General features: G+C 41.8%; 1 protein-coding gene across 1 annotated transcript; it reads right to left on the bottom strand.

Moving 5' to 3' along the window:
* Nucleotides 1–824: 824 nt before the first annotated feature.
* PABPC4L (poly(A) binding protein cytoplasmic 4 like) lies at nucleotides 825–1,937 on the bottom strand (the record flags this gene model as incomplete). Its single annotated transcript, XM_082837974.1, has 1 exon — nucleotides 825–1,937. The coding sequence occupies one exon, from the start codon at nucleotides 1,935–1,937 to the stop codon at nucleotides 825–827; it is 1,113 nt and encodes a 370-aa protein (XP_082694100.1).
* Between the last annotated feature and the right edge of the window lie 13,273 nt (nucleotides 1,938–15,210).

Raw genomic sequence — 15,210 nt, 5'->3', positions numbered from 1 at the left:
GTATGAAGAGAATTAAGACTAGGCCAACTTTTTGACCTGAAATGATACAGGCTTATAACTTAAGGAATGTGGAAGTTAAGGTTTTACTATTCAAGTCACAATTTTGATAACCAGCAAGCACCTGGATTATGTCAACCAATGGAAAGAACGGTAAAATTTCCCATAAAGCACATTTGTAGGCAACATTAAAAAACTCCATCATTAATTTCAGCCATCAGAAAAACACCATTTCAGGATATAAATTGAAAGGAAATTCAACTATTTCCTAGTATTTTAAACTTTAATTCAAAATGAAATTAGATATTGAGTTTGTAGTAGCAATTCTTAAACTTTGGTTTCTTTAAAAAAAATTGATGAGAAATTAGAAAATTTCTGTTTGTAAAAATAAATTACTTTGCAATCCTCGGGTATAAGAACTACTTTGGCCATATTTTCACGGAAGAAATTAAAGCTAGCAATATTATTAAAATAAGAAAAAGTATGCAATAAATGCAAATAATTACCACACTTCAGTTCATTCAAAATGCAGTAAAAATGTATCTAATTATACTTACTGCTATGAGCACTACAACAAAATCAGAAAAATATACCATATTATAATTAGATGGTGTGCCTCTATAAAAAGAACCAAGGTTCTAAGATTCACTTATTTTTCCTCCAAAGAAAAATAAATAGCTTTGTATACAAAACCTTCTATCATAATGTTTACTAAACTAAGCAGCCATCAGCTGGGATTTGAAATTTACTGAGGACGATTCAGGCAGAGATCACTAACATCCCCCAAGCTGCTACAAACACTGGCTGGTGCATTAAGTTTTCCTCTCCTAGGGCCTCTGGGCCAGGGCGATGTTGAGCGGCTTGGAGCCCAAGATGTGGCCATTCATCTCAGTCATTGCTTTAGTGGCCTCCTCAGGAGAGGAGAAGCAGATCAAGCCAAACCCTTTGCTTCGCCCTTCTTCCTGCATTACCTTAACTCTGCTAATTGATCCAAATGAAGAAAATTCCCTCCGTAGCTTTTCATCATCAATGGTCTCATCCAGGTTCTTAATATAGAGCTTTGCTCCCCGGCACCGCCGAAATCTTTCCTGTTTCAGCTGCTCAAACATTTGCTTTAACTCAGCCTGTCGCTCTGCTTTCTTTTGTGCCCGGCCTACAAAAAGCAGTTGTCCATTTATGTCCTTTCCATTCATTTCTTCAACAGCCTTTTTGGCAGCCCCATGGCTATCAAAACTCACAAAGCCAAAGCCTTTGGATTTCCCACTGGAATCTGTCATCACCTTAACACTCAGGGTTTTTCCATATTTGCTGAAAACTTCCCTCAGTCTCTCATCATCCATGTCATCTCCGAAGTTTTTGATGTAAACATTGGTGAACTCACTGGCTTTGTTTTGGAGCTCGGCTTCCCGATCTTTGCGGCTCTTGAATCTGCCAACAAACAGCCTGCAGTCCTTAAGCAGTGCCCCATTCATCTCTTGGATGGCCCTGTCGGCGGCAATCTGGTTCTGAAAGTGCACGAACGCATAGCCCCTGGAGCCGTGATCATCACTCATCACCTTGGAGGACAGGATCTTCCCAAAAGACGAAAAGTGTTCATAAAGGGTTTTGTTATCAATGGATTTGTCCAGATTCTTGATGAACACGTTCCCAATTCCAGATTTCCTCAAGTAGGCGTCACGCTGAGACCACATGAGACGGATGGATTTGCCCTTTATCGGGTCAAAGTTCATGGTGTCCAGGGCCTTCTGGGCATCCGCCAGCTGCAGAAAGTTCACGTAGGCATAGCCCAGAGAGCGGCGAGTGACCAGGTCCCTGCAGATGCGGATGGACAGCACGGGCCCCACAGCGCTGAACTTCTTGAACAGCAGGTCCTCGGTGACGTCCGCGTGGAGGTCACCCACGTACAGGGAGGCCTGGCGGTACTTGGCTGCTACATGCATCTCCTGGCTCCTCACCGCCACAAGCCGGTCCCTAAGGAGCTCCTGGAGTGACTTCTGCAGAAGGGTGGCCCGGGCTCATGCGTGGTGGCCTCAGTCAGCGCTCTGAGGCCAGGCGATGCAGTTCATTCACGTACCCCAGGCTCGGGTAGCAACCTCAGTCAAAAGCCCCAATCAGTCCGGCCAGCCCTGGGAGGGGGCGACAGAACCCTGAAATCTCAAAGAAAGATTCCTAGGTCAAGCTGTCCTTCCCAGCCACTTGGTGAGGAATCTTCAAGTGGCGGGCTGGCCCTCCATCTCAGCGTTCTCCACAGCCATTCTCCGGTCGCTGGTTTCTGAATAAAGATAGGCCTCGCTCAGGCCGGTTTAAAGTTACAGCCGCCGGGGGAAAGAATTCCACAAGTGGCGTCTGAGGCGGCGGCCCGGGACGCGGCGCGCGGGCGGCGGGCGCGGGGCCCCGGAGCCCCGAACCGCCCGGGACCGGGTCGTGCAGGCGCCGCCGGCCGGGCGCGGCCGGGGGCCCCGCGGGCTGCGCGTGCCCTGACCAACCCCGACCGCTCTCCTCCCTGCAGACCCCGCGCTGCGCCCTGGGCAGGTTGGGGGTGGGGAAGAGGACAGACCGACGGACGGACGGCCGCGGCCCGGTGGGCGGCGGCCGGGCAGGGGCTGGGGGGCTCACCCGGGCTGCGGCCGGCGGGGGGGCGGGCGGAAAGCCCGGAACTCGCGCGCTCAACTTCCCGCGCACTCGCTGCCCAGGGGGATGTTTTCTTTTTAATGTTTTTGGAGAATGTTTTTCTTCCCCCCGCCCCTCTCGCTCACTTCCCACCCACTTCGGACAGCTCAGCTGAGGAGCGGGAGGCGGTGACCGGGGTGGAGAAAGGCAGCCTAGGGGAGTGGCCCTAATAAACCCACCCGCCCGCAGGCCCTGGCGTAAGTCTGACTGCAGGAGCTTTGCCAAGTGTGGATCAGGGCTTGTCACTTTCTAGCTTCAAGCCCTCCAGTGGCTTTCTTCGACTCTTGGGTAGGCTCCAACCTCCGCACCTTGTTCTTCAAAGTTCTGCCGGATTCCTGCCATGTTCCAGCGTCAACTGCCCCTTGGATCCCCTTCCTAAACTCCATGACACGCTCGCCTTTTGTTCAGGGCCAACTTGACAAAACTGTGTTCCTCAGCAATCACTTTTGATGCTCTTTCCAAATACAGGTTTTCCCTATACAACTTCTGAAAAAGTTTAGGTTTCGCTCTTAGAGGCCTCGTATTTTCGTAGCATTTGTCTAATTACAATATATTGTATTACATTCCATGACAGTAGGGACCATGCCCATTTTATTTCCCCGCTGACTTAACTCAGGGACTTGCAGAAACGAGATGCTCAGTATTTACTGAAAGAATCCACTGCGTGGAGGAGATGAGATATTTAACCTGAGGTTGGTTTTCATGCCCAGAGAAATGGAAATAGTGTCCCTTACCTCAAAGAGTATTGTAAAGATTAAATGAATTAGTAAATTTGGAAATGTCTAACCTAATATCTGGCACAGAATAGGTTTTGATTAACATCGGTTTCATTTCCTCTAGCATTAAATAAATTCCGTAACATCATTCCTATAAAACCTTAAATTTGAACCATCATTCATCTTACGGAATGTAACCTGCAAAACTGAATTGCATGGATCAGTTTATATAAGGCTAATTTAGTGTTTTTCAAACTTTAATGGACATAGAAATCCAGGAGGGATCTTGCTTGAAAGCAGATTCTGATTCAGTCATTTGGAATCAGAATGAACTGGAAACTCTACACTTCCCAAAAAGCTCCTGAGTGATGCAGATTCTGTTGGTCTCTGAACTACACTCCGAGTAACAAGACTTTTCGGCTGAATGAGTGAGTCCCCAGAGTGGCATCTTTTCTAATGTAAGGACTAGAAAAAATATATTTCTCTTTCAGAAGATGATATCTAACAAAATTCATTCTCAGTGATACATTAAAAACACACACATACACACAACTAAGCTAGAGGGTGATTTTCACTATAATAATCCAAATTGCTTTTAACCTATCAGATGTTGAATAATGGTTTTATGATTACTCTTAACTTCATCCTGATTAATGATTTTTGTTTGTGAAATTTATTCTGCTATGTGTTGCTCCTGTAGGATCAATTGTTCAAATAAATAATCTTTTCTTCAACCACATCCTCTAGGCTGCAATTAAAAAAGAAAAAAAGGCCGCTGACGTAGTTGGTGAATACCGTCAGTGGATTTCAGCACATACTTTATTCAGACACTATATGGCATTGTTTAATATAAATAAAAGTGATCATCATATTCAGTATTACCAGATTTTTTTTTTTTTTTTTTTTTTTGTGGTACGCGGGTCTCTCACTGTTGTGGCCTCTCTCATTGCGAAGCACAGGCTCCGGACGTGCAGGCTCAGCGGCCATGGCTCACGGGCCCAGCCGCTCCGCAGCACGCGGGATCCTCCCAGACCGGGGCACGAACCCGTGTCCCCTGCATTGGCGGGCAGACTCTCAACCACTGCGCCACCAGGGAAGCCCCACAGGGAAGCCCCACCAGATTTTTATAAAAGAAAGCTCCTAAGTGTGCATTTACTAAAAATTTTGTTGAGACCTTTTATTTCTAGGAAAAATGCTGAAGATCACATTAGTTCTTTGTACAACAATAATACGGCTATAGCGAGATACCAAAATATTTCAAAAACTCATGGACTTTCCATTTTACTTTAGTGTGATCATCACTAAACATTTTGTGAGAAGTGAAGAAGAGTTTCCAGATTCAGAATTTAGTCCTATATTCTTGTCTCTAATCAGTTTGCAGGCAACAGGTACAAACCTCTATTTGTTAAATGACCAAGAGTCGTACTTCTTCCTATTTGTACTACTCATTATACTGCTTTCATTTTTATGTTTTAATAAAGTAAGCATTTTTAGGCATCTATGATTCTTTTCTCTCTTTAATTCTCTAAATCTCATCGTTTTGTCAGTTGTGTTGATTCAATAATTTCTTAATTTGGGATGTCTTTTACATTTGCCCTTTCTTTCTGTTCCCATTACCACTGCATTTGCCTCATTTCCTTGTGTATTATTGCATGAGTTTTACTCATTTATCTTCTTTTGTCTATATGCCAGTCTGTTTTTATGGCAGTCCATTGTGCATTTTGCTGCTAGAATAATCTTACTAACAATTCTTTCATAAGATTTCAGTAAAAAAATTACAAATGACTACCATAACTTTGCAATATCAATTCTATCCTAGCTACATATATCTTCTGTCAAGCTAATTCATCATTTGTTTTATATGTACATGCAGTTAATTCTTTTAAAAATATCCTTTCCCTATTATTATCCAAATTCTATCATCCTTGAGCCCTGTTTTCACCAGTATTTTTTTTCTCTCAATAGTCCAGCTGACACCGATTATTTTTCCTTTTCAGAAACAATTTATTTAATGTATGCACTGTGTATTTGTACTTAATTTTGGCATGAGTTCATTGGCTTTGATGGACTTCGACTTAAAACTGATACCGCCTACATTAACTGTCTTCTGCTTTCCTTAGCCAATTGTTGCAGCTTTGCCTATTGCTGACTTGAGTGTCTTCTTAATTCCATAAATATTCTGAAAACATTTCAATTAAGTGCCAATATTTTGCCTCATTTTGAAATAAGTTGTAACTTTGCCCATCTTATGTTATTGAGCTCAATCAGCATTCAAAATACAAGTTTGTTGTGTGGGTGTCTCACAGAATTAAGAGGAAATAAGATGCCGTTTTGCTTAAATGGCAGGAAAAATGTTTGTCAGTGTTTCTATTCACTGATTTTGATGTTAATGGAGGTCAGGGCTTACCTTAGTATATATTATGAAGAAATGAGTAAATAGCTATTTTGAGTATGATGATGCATTTTAAAATAGAAATCTCTTGTACTAATTAGACCAAAGCAGTTTCTGATGTCTACTTGAATCATTGCTCTGATGCAGTCAACTATTAATAAAATTTTCCTTATTTTTGTTCAAAATGGGCTTTATTATCTTAATAGAGAGTAATAACATGAATGAAACTTGCTTTTATTATATTTTGAAAGTGCTATGTTCAATTATTTACTCTAAAGTGTAATATTGCATCTTTTAGGTTGTTTCAATTTTATTTGACAATTATGGTCTCTTTTCAGTTGTAATTGTCTCCTGATTTTTTTTAACCAAAATATAGTGTTAATTTCATTAGAATGAGGTATATGATTTACATATCAGAGTTACACTTCTCCATTCAGAGCACATAGAAATGTCGCAAAAAGTAATGTTTGATTACTAGTAGATCTTGATCAAAAGTTCAAATCAATCCAAAATATCATTCACCAGTAAAAATACAGGCATCATAGAAATAAAACTGAATAAGACACAGCATCTTTCCTCAAAAGTCTCAAGGCTCTTATTAGAAAAAAACTGAAACAACAATGTTAAAACAATGTAAAATGAATAATCTAAGAATAAATAAGACAGAAATTTAGCAAAGAAGATATATGAATAGTTCTACCTGTGAGGACCAAAAAAGCTTTTGCAGAGAAGGTGGTACTAAAGAAGGCCAAGCCCTCTTTTTGTGAACTCTGGGGAAGTTTAGGGATAAGTAATACTGGTATCAACCAGTATCCATTTAATATTGCTGGAATACAAAGTGTGAAGAAGAAAGTGGCAGGAACTGAGATGAGAACAAGACAAGGGCAATAGGCCAGAGTGCCTTACATGCTAGGCTATGTTATGGACTTTGTTCTAAAGGAAAGCTATTGGAATAATACATTTATATTTTATTACATTTATATTACATTTCAGAACTGTAAAGTGAAGATAATGTGAAAGACGTGGAATCCTGGAAACATGAAGCAGGGATAATGTAAAGATGTATAATCATGAACCATCCTGAGTATGAAAAAGCATTTTAAAATAAAAATCTCTTGGGAATTCCCTGGTGGTCCAGTGGCTAGGACTCGGAGCTTTCACTGATGTAGCCCAGGTTCAATCCCTGGTGTGGCAACTAAGATCCCACAGGCTGTGCAGCCTAAAATAAAATAAGTCTCTCATACCAATGAGACCAAAGTGTTTCCTAAGTCTGCTGGAACGGTTGTTCTGTTGTAGTCAACTATTAGTAAAATAGTTCTAGGCATTGAAGTTATGGTGGTTAAGACATGATTCGTGGTGGAAAACATTTGTTTAAAGTTCCAATCTGACTGCCCTTAGATGGCTGCCCAGAGGTCCTTCATTGTGTCATCTTGCCCTCCCTACTTCCCTTGTACCCTCTCTCCTTGCTCCAGAGCTCTGACTTCATCTCACTGTTTCACCCATGTTGCCAAAACCAGGAAAGCTGCTAACCCTGTATTCTTAGTTTCTTCAGTTAGTTTTTACCAAGCAATCAGACTCCTCCATCACCAGGAATTATCACCTCTCATAAAACAAATCCATTGTATTATTATGCCGAAATCTCCTCAACCCTACCAGGGGTAGTTAAGGAAGAACAGAGGGAGTGAAGGAGCTTGAGAATCCCCTTCTTGGCCAGCTATCTTTTTCTTGATGGAACCCATGTGCCATTGTAAAAGAGAATGTTATTGGCTCTAACCTTGATGAAGAGGGAGGGATTGAGGGTTACCATCTTTCTCTTGTAACCAGGGAAGATCTAGCATCTTCCATAGAGATGTTCATCTCATTTCATTACTGGTCATTCACACAGGGATGATTTTCTGACACCCAAGTGGGGAGCTGTTGTCTACTTTGGACAGAAATATTTTCCTGCTCATCATTTTAGTCTCTGCTTGTCTACACTGCAGCCATTAGCATTAGTCAGCCAAATTCCTATCCATAGAAAACAGTGTCCCAGGTTCCACAGTCTTAACCTCAAAAGTTTCTGCATTATGATCCATGGGAGTCAATGCAGAAGAGAAAGTGGTTCAAGACTGGGTCACCGGGAACTGATCCTTTAGGTGTTAATGATTTCTCCTTCTCACGCTCCTTTACCCCCTCGTGCATTTCTCCGAAGGGGAGCTTTATTAAATAATGTGAGCAGGCTGAAACCAGTTTAGGGTGGCTTATTACCGCCCCCGTTCTCTCGCCAGGCCCGTGTCTGTAATTAGGTAGAAAAGTTTCATGAAGCCATTACTTTTCTGCTTGGTTCCAGGTTCTGGCTACAAATGGCAAATTCCAGATACCTGAAACAGTCTTCTAGATATAAAGTCTTTTCCCTATAGTTTGCTAACTTCTGTCTTTAAAGTAAAATCTTTTCTTCAGGTAGCAATTCCTGAGATCTTACCTCAGTGTGTAGCTGCATTTTCTGGTGCTTGCCGTCATGCCAAACTGCAGGAAGCACTAGTCAGTTAGGGGCTTAGTAACAGTTCTGTTTACTTGCTATGTGAAAACCTCCTTATCAATCCGCATTGCCATGTATATAAATATGGATTCACTTGTTCTCTTTTATTATGTCACTCCCCACAACACACACACACAAGCCGCAACACCGCCACCACCACCACCATTATCTTTAAAGTAAAAATTCCATGAAGGCAAAAATTGTGTCTAAATGAGTCACCACCATATTCTCAATGCCTTTAATAAGAGCTCGAATGCAATGGGTTCTCAACACTTAAGTTTTGAATGTTGGCAGACAATTCTTTATAGGTCACTCACATTTCTACATGACTTCTAAGTAGAGGCACTGAGTGTCTTTGTTCTGGACTATGGTTTAAATGATGTTTATACAGCAAACATCCTTGGAAGATATTGTGTTTCTCTCTGAAGCAAAGTGCAGGTTTACTCACAGCCTTACAAGGTAGAGATACTTTCTATGGAGCACAAAGCAGGCATGCTTTCTGCCCATCATTAAAGATTCAGATTTCTGAGTCCTGGGTTACTCTCCCCTTATGTAACCCACTCTGGGTGCAGGTGTCACCTGGATGTCTACGCACCACACTGTGGGAATTTGGGCTTGGGGAACTGTCACAAGGAAATGCTAATATGCTGGCTACTGCTGTCACTGTGAGGAATAACTTCTTTGTCTCTAACCCACAAGCAACCATAAAACTGTGGTAAGCTAACTTCTTAGATTACAAGTAGGGTAAAATCTGAGACCTTCATAGATCTTGACAGTTTTGGTGATGAGAATGGGATCCTAACATAGACGTAGCTCTCTGAAAAGGAAGCTAATGGCCACACAGGCAGATAAATGAGATTTATCCGTAGCAAAAATGTAGACCAAATAATACCATTTATGGGGCAAAAAAATGGCTCTTCAGTTTATTCCCTGTTAAATTTGGAGGAAGTGGGGAGGTGGTCTCAGGCTAAGGATAGGGGAATAGATACGAGGTCACCTGCCCAAATGGCACCCTGGTTGTTGCTGACTCTCCTCTGGGAAAGGCAATTTTCTCTCTATTCTGACAGGCAGCCTCCGGTCCATCCCACTGAAACAACTAAGACTAACCCAGGATAGGCAGACTGTCCTAACACTTTCTGACCACAGTTATAGACACCTGTACATTCACTGAATGTGAAAAGCAGGGCATTTATGACCCCTATAGGCATTAACAAGCCAAATCAATAATACTTTGGCGAGTTCTCATGGTAAATGTTGCTGGGGTAGAGTATGTAAGGCTTGTGAAGAAAAAGCAGCAACAGCTGTGCCATCTCCTGGCTCAGCTGCTCTTGTGGTCTATCATGCCAGCCTTAGAATCATTTGAAGACAAGAGTAAAGGGTCTCCAGTAGTCTGTTTGTTTTTCAGTGGGTACTGACTACTAGAAAACAGCTTTGGCCCACTTAGGGAGATTTTCCCGAGATAGAAGCACTATTGTGGGAATCTACAGATGAGTAATTGACTAGTATTCATGCTTTTACTGTCCTGATTGGATTTGAGGAACATGACCCACTGGAAAATAAATCAGCGACCCAAAGAAATTTTTGGAATCCTCGAAGTACCCCCCCACTACTCTGGAAAAATTCCCTAACCCCTATATTAAAACAAGATGCAACTGTAAGGATATGATTATGACAATGGAGCAGAAAATGCCTCTGATTAAGATGAACTGCTTTAAAACTTGCTGCCCTATGGGTCAAGCTAGCTTGGCTAAAGCACACAAACCAAGCATACCCAACAGCAGTGCTTTGGCTGTGGTCACTGAATATGTCCTCCAAGGCTGAATGAGATTGTGTCGGTCATTAGGAATACAATACTTAATAAAGACCTTTGAGCAGGCTGAAAATATTGGCAATTCATTTATTTGAATCCCAAGCTACCATCATACCACTTAAACCTGATGACAAAGGTGAGCCTAATTTTAAAGGTAAGGAGTAGTTTTCCTTGTGTACATCCCCTGATCCTTTTCTCTACCTCTACCTCCAACTCAGGCACTTTAATGAGAAAGAGAATTAGTGATTGGGCCAAAGTTTCCCTGTCCCCAAAGGGAAACCAGATTCAAGCATGTTGGGGTATTTCAGGGAGTGGAAAGAGTCAAATTTCACTGGATTTGCTGGCTACTGATGCTCAAGTCACAATCCTACCTAGGCTCTTGGAAGGAGGGAGTGCCCAAATCCAGCTAACGGGGTTTGGGCATAGTTCACAGTAGGGAAGGGAAGCTAAATGGGCCTCGTGGGTGAGTCCTTTGGCACAATGCAACGTAGCGTTTTGGTTGATTTCACAACTGAATTTATACTAGGAATTTATGTGTTAGGTGCTTGTACATTCCTACAAATCGGCAGATTAAAAACAACCCTCTTTGGGGTACTGTATTATGGACATAAATAGCTGTTCCTTATCAAAACATCTAGGTCCCTCATGTAAATGCCCATGTTAAGAGTCATTCACTCATAAGGTTGACAGTAATGAAGCTGCTAATTGAACGTTTAGCACTCAGAGTGTCACCACTGTGGCCTGGATCCATCATCATGTCCTACACTTCATGACTATGTTTCTGAGGTGGAGAAAGGCCACATTACATTGAGTCCTGCCCATTCCCAGCAAATCCTCTGCTGGGGACACCCGACTGGAGTAATCAGTACAGCCTCACCACCACTGACACACGTTCAGGTTACAGTGCTGCTGTTCAAGTTCGGTCTGTACCACTGCGTGCTTTGAAGTTAAACTGTTGTATTTTTGGCTTTTTTGAACCAAGAATACTTACAGTCCGATAGTGGAATATGTTTATCATGAAAGCCACTCAACAACAGGCTGATAATCAAGGTATTCAATTGATTTTCCATACTCTGCACTATCCACAGACATCAGGTATTGTAAGGGATTAGAACGTCCTCAAAATTCAACTCAAAATGATTCTGACTGTCTCTTCCTCTACAACTCTAGGTCCGCACATTTTAGTTAGAGAGTTTAATCACTGAACGCATGTGGCTGTCCCCAGCAAGTGATCATCTCATTTGGCCACTTCCTGGGTACTGATCAGGATCAAGAAGGTGGGTTACATAGACTTATTATGAATAGCTCCATTCTACCCTGTCCATTCTTGACCATAGTGCTTTTTCTTTCCCCAAATGTCATCACCAAGCCAGACTGGTTAATATACCCTGTAAGAAGTAGCCTGGTCAAATGAGGCTCAAGGGACTCAAGCTCTATTCTAATTCACCATGGGCATACTCTTCCTAGATTGTTATATTCCTAGGTCAGAAGGACAATGGCCATTTGTCAGTAGGACACTACTACTACTATTATTATTCAGTAGTCAGTACTCACCAAGTCCCTCTGTTGTGGTCCATGCCGACCAGAATAGGATACATATGGATGTTGTAAGTTTAATAAAAATGTCCTTGCCTTTTATGAACCTGACCCCTATGGATGAAAGGTTTGGGTACAAGTAGGTGATAATTAAGAAAAGGGTGAAGTTATAGCTCCTGAAATGGGACACAGCAATTTTATGGCAAAGAAGGAAGAGTAACACCTAAGCCCCCAGAGGATATCTCAGACTCTGGGAGATACTGTGAGGGGAGGAACATTAATGATCTTTGTCTTCAGAATCATTACATCCTTGCTCATGAAGAAAACCACCCTGGGGTTCTGCTTAAAAGCAGTGGAGAGTGCTCTAAATTTAACTGACTTCCATCTCCTATTGCATGGCTCCGACCATGATTCGAATGCCATTCTGCTTAAACTCACTGTAAAGTCTACTGAAAACAACAAGGGATGCATGGCCTTGGCTCCTGTACTTCCCATACAAAACAATAGCAGTTGTTGGCGACACCTCAGATGTCGCTTCCCCCACTTTCCATAGCTCTTATTCAGTCGTTTCATGCAATAGATGAATACCACCCCGCTGTTGGCACAGACAAAAAGAATAGGTTGGATTGACTGCTGTCAAACAGTCCCTCAGAAAACATTCTTTCCAGGGAACCAGGTGGATCTAAGGAATTGTACTTCTGTTTAAAAGCCAAGCATTAACGTGCCTCTGCCCTGAAAACATGGTAGTTTGCACCTTAGGAATGGCCATAAGAGACTTTCAAGTGTTGGAGGAAATAACACCAGTAAATCATGTAGCTGTCAAACGACTGTGGAGACTTCTCCAAAATGAGGCAAACCATGATCCTCCCAGATACGTAACTAATTTGTTATTTATGAGCAACCTGTGGATAATTATCCCCATAATGTGAGTCGTCCAATTAGAAATGGTGGTACAAAACGTGTTCCTGATTTATCTGAAGTGACTGATAACAGTATCTTGGCCCTGGAAGACATTCGGGTCAGATTCAACTGATTGTCCAAGTTTGATACTGAAAACAGAATTACCCAGACTTTGTTCTTGCAAGTCAAGGCAATTTCTGTGTAATCACAAGACCATCTACTGTACCTGGATTAGAACTTTAGACAAGGTGGGAAGGTCAATAAAGAAAAATAAGAAGAAAGTCATTCTCCATCTAAGATAGAGCCTGATGGTTTATAAGAGTTGTTCATTTGGTTGCGTCTAGAGCCCTGGTGTACATGGCTAAGAGTGATTCTACAGGTTTACGTCATCCTACTGCTTGGAGTCCTGTTGGTAGTAGCCTTAATACCAACAATACTTATGATGCAAATTGAGTGGATTCGCTCCCAGCCTCTGATGGTTAGAGTGACCAAAACAGTGGGATATTCACCAGAAAGTGCCAGAATACAAAATGGTATAGAACTAAGAGGTAGATATTGATAGGGAAAAAATCTCCATGCATCTTTTGTGTTTCTGCATAAATTGCGAGGAGAAGCACTGACTGCCATTATCTCCAGACTGTCGTTTCTAGGATGTTTATACAGTGAACAGCCTTGGAAGCTAGCTATGGTGTCTATCCAAAGGAAAAACCAAGCATTCTTGGTATACCTTATAGAAGATTTCCTTTCTCTAAGCCCAACATTTAATGCAACCTACTTAATATTTAGGGATCACCTTACTCTATTCATAGGACACACTGGGAATTGTGCTTAGGGACCAGCGGGAGAAATGATTATACTCTGGCTGCTGCTGTTGCTCTGAGTGATTAAGTTCTTTGTGTCTGGCTCAGGAGTTTCATGTCTTCTATCAGCATCCATGAAACTGTGGGATACTAACTTAGTAGTTAAAGTAGGGTAAAATATCAAAGTCTTCACAAATCTTGACACCGAGAAGGTACTTGAATGAGTTATGGATAGTTTCTGTCATGTATGGAGCAGAAGCAGAATTCTCATGACTTTGGAGGAAGATCACTGGTATATCTATGCATCCTCATACCGCACTCAGTACCATCTCTCCATTGCCACTGGCAAAGTGATGATGCCCTTAAAGGCAATCAGTAAGACGGGAAGCTGTCTGGTGTGCAGCCGTTAGTCCCTCTTTCTTTTGTCGGTTCTCTATTTTGCAAGTTTTAGTGGGTTTCCTTAGCCCCCTTTGTTCCCAATGCCTTTATCAAAATTAGCTTTAGACACAATATTGAAAACAACTTGGGTTGAGAACACATTTTGGGCATTTTCTACTCCATCAAAAACTTACTTTAGAGCACTTTAACCTGTCTACCACAACCTGAGAGAAAGCCTCTAAAGTCTCCATAATCTTCTTTTCAGTCTCTGGAACATTTCATGTTGGTCTCTGAAGCCAAGCACCTGCTACATGTGCCCTGGATTTCTACAATCTGAGGACACTGTGGAGAGTCTGGGTTGCTTATTCTATTTCCTTTCTAAGACTGAAAGCCTCGTTCCTTGGTGGGTGGGGCACAATCCGTCTTTCTATTAACTCTACCATGGCCTACATGCTGTTTCTTTCTTTCTACAGGAATGAGACACTGAAATATCCTTAGTGGAGTCTTGGCATTATTCACCATAGGCTTCCTTTCCTAATATTTCATGCAGAAAATTCTCTACATGCGTCATCATCCTAATAAACTTATATAAAAAGGCATAGTGTTGGCTGGCTTTCTAGATAGAAAACCTATACTTCTACAGCTGTCCTAGTGCTAAGATCACTGTCTAAATGATCCTACAGCTGCCTTAGTGCTAAGATATCTGTCTCCTTCAGATTCCTCTCTTCCAAAGAGGGTCATAGGATTATATCTTCTCAGACTATATTTACAACTAATACTATGCACCATTCTTCTAACGGTTTCTAACAACTGTAATTTGATTCAGGTAGTTAGTTACCACACCAGAGTTCAACAATCCCGAGGGAGAGACCCCACAAATGCAAGCTGGCCATTGTATTTTACACAGTCTACTACTGTGTGCAAGTCCAGGACATTAACCAGGAAGGACTCAGTCTTGTCTACAGCCAATCATAATCACCTTCAGACACACAGTCAGTCTCAGATGACAAATCACAAGTCCTTTTTTCACTGATATGTCTTCCTTATTCCATATCTCATTCTTTCTATTTCCTCAGGATCCCTGGTTTATACTGTATCATTTCTTGTGGTCAAGGCCAGCAAAACCTATAGACCCTAGGTCCTGATATTCTTCCAAGAAGAGGACACACAAAACAACACACAATTTTTCCATGCTGATGTTGATTGCCTCTTTATGTCATAGTATTTTTGAAGTAACATAATGTGCTTTCATTCTTAAAGACCCTGCTCTACCAGAGGTGAAGGATGGGAAGAACAAGGGCCTAAAGGGACAGACACCCGAGCCAGCCACTTAGTCATCTGAGTGATTACTGATGAGGGCCTGAATTAAGATTCTAAATAGTTTAGAGTTGATATATGCAAGAGGTGAAACTGATATGTAATCTGAATTATACTTTTTCCTAAAATTACTCTTAAAAATTTTTAGTATTTAACTAATAGAAGCAACTATCTGT

Source organism: Leucopleurus acutus, assembly GCF_964270905.1.
Source record: "Leucopleurus acutus genome assembly, chromosome: 4".
NCBI classification, from domain to species: Eukaryota; Metazoa; Chordata; class Mammalia; order Artiodactyla; family Delphinidae; genus Leucopleurus; species Leucopleurus acutus.
The sequence above is the reverse complement of the archived record's forward strand: the minus strand, read 5'-3'. Positions and strand labels throughout refer to the sequence as shown.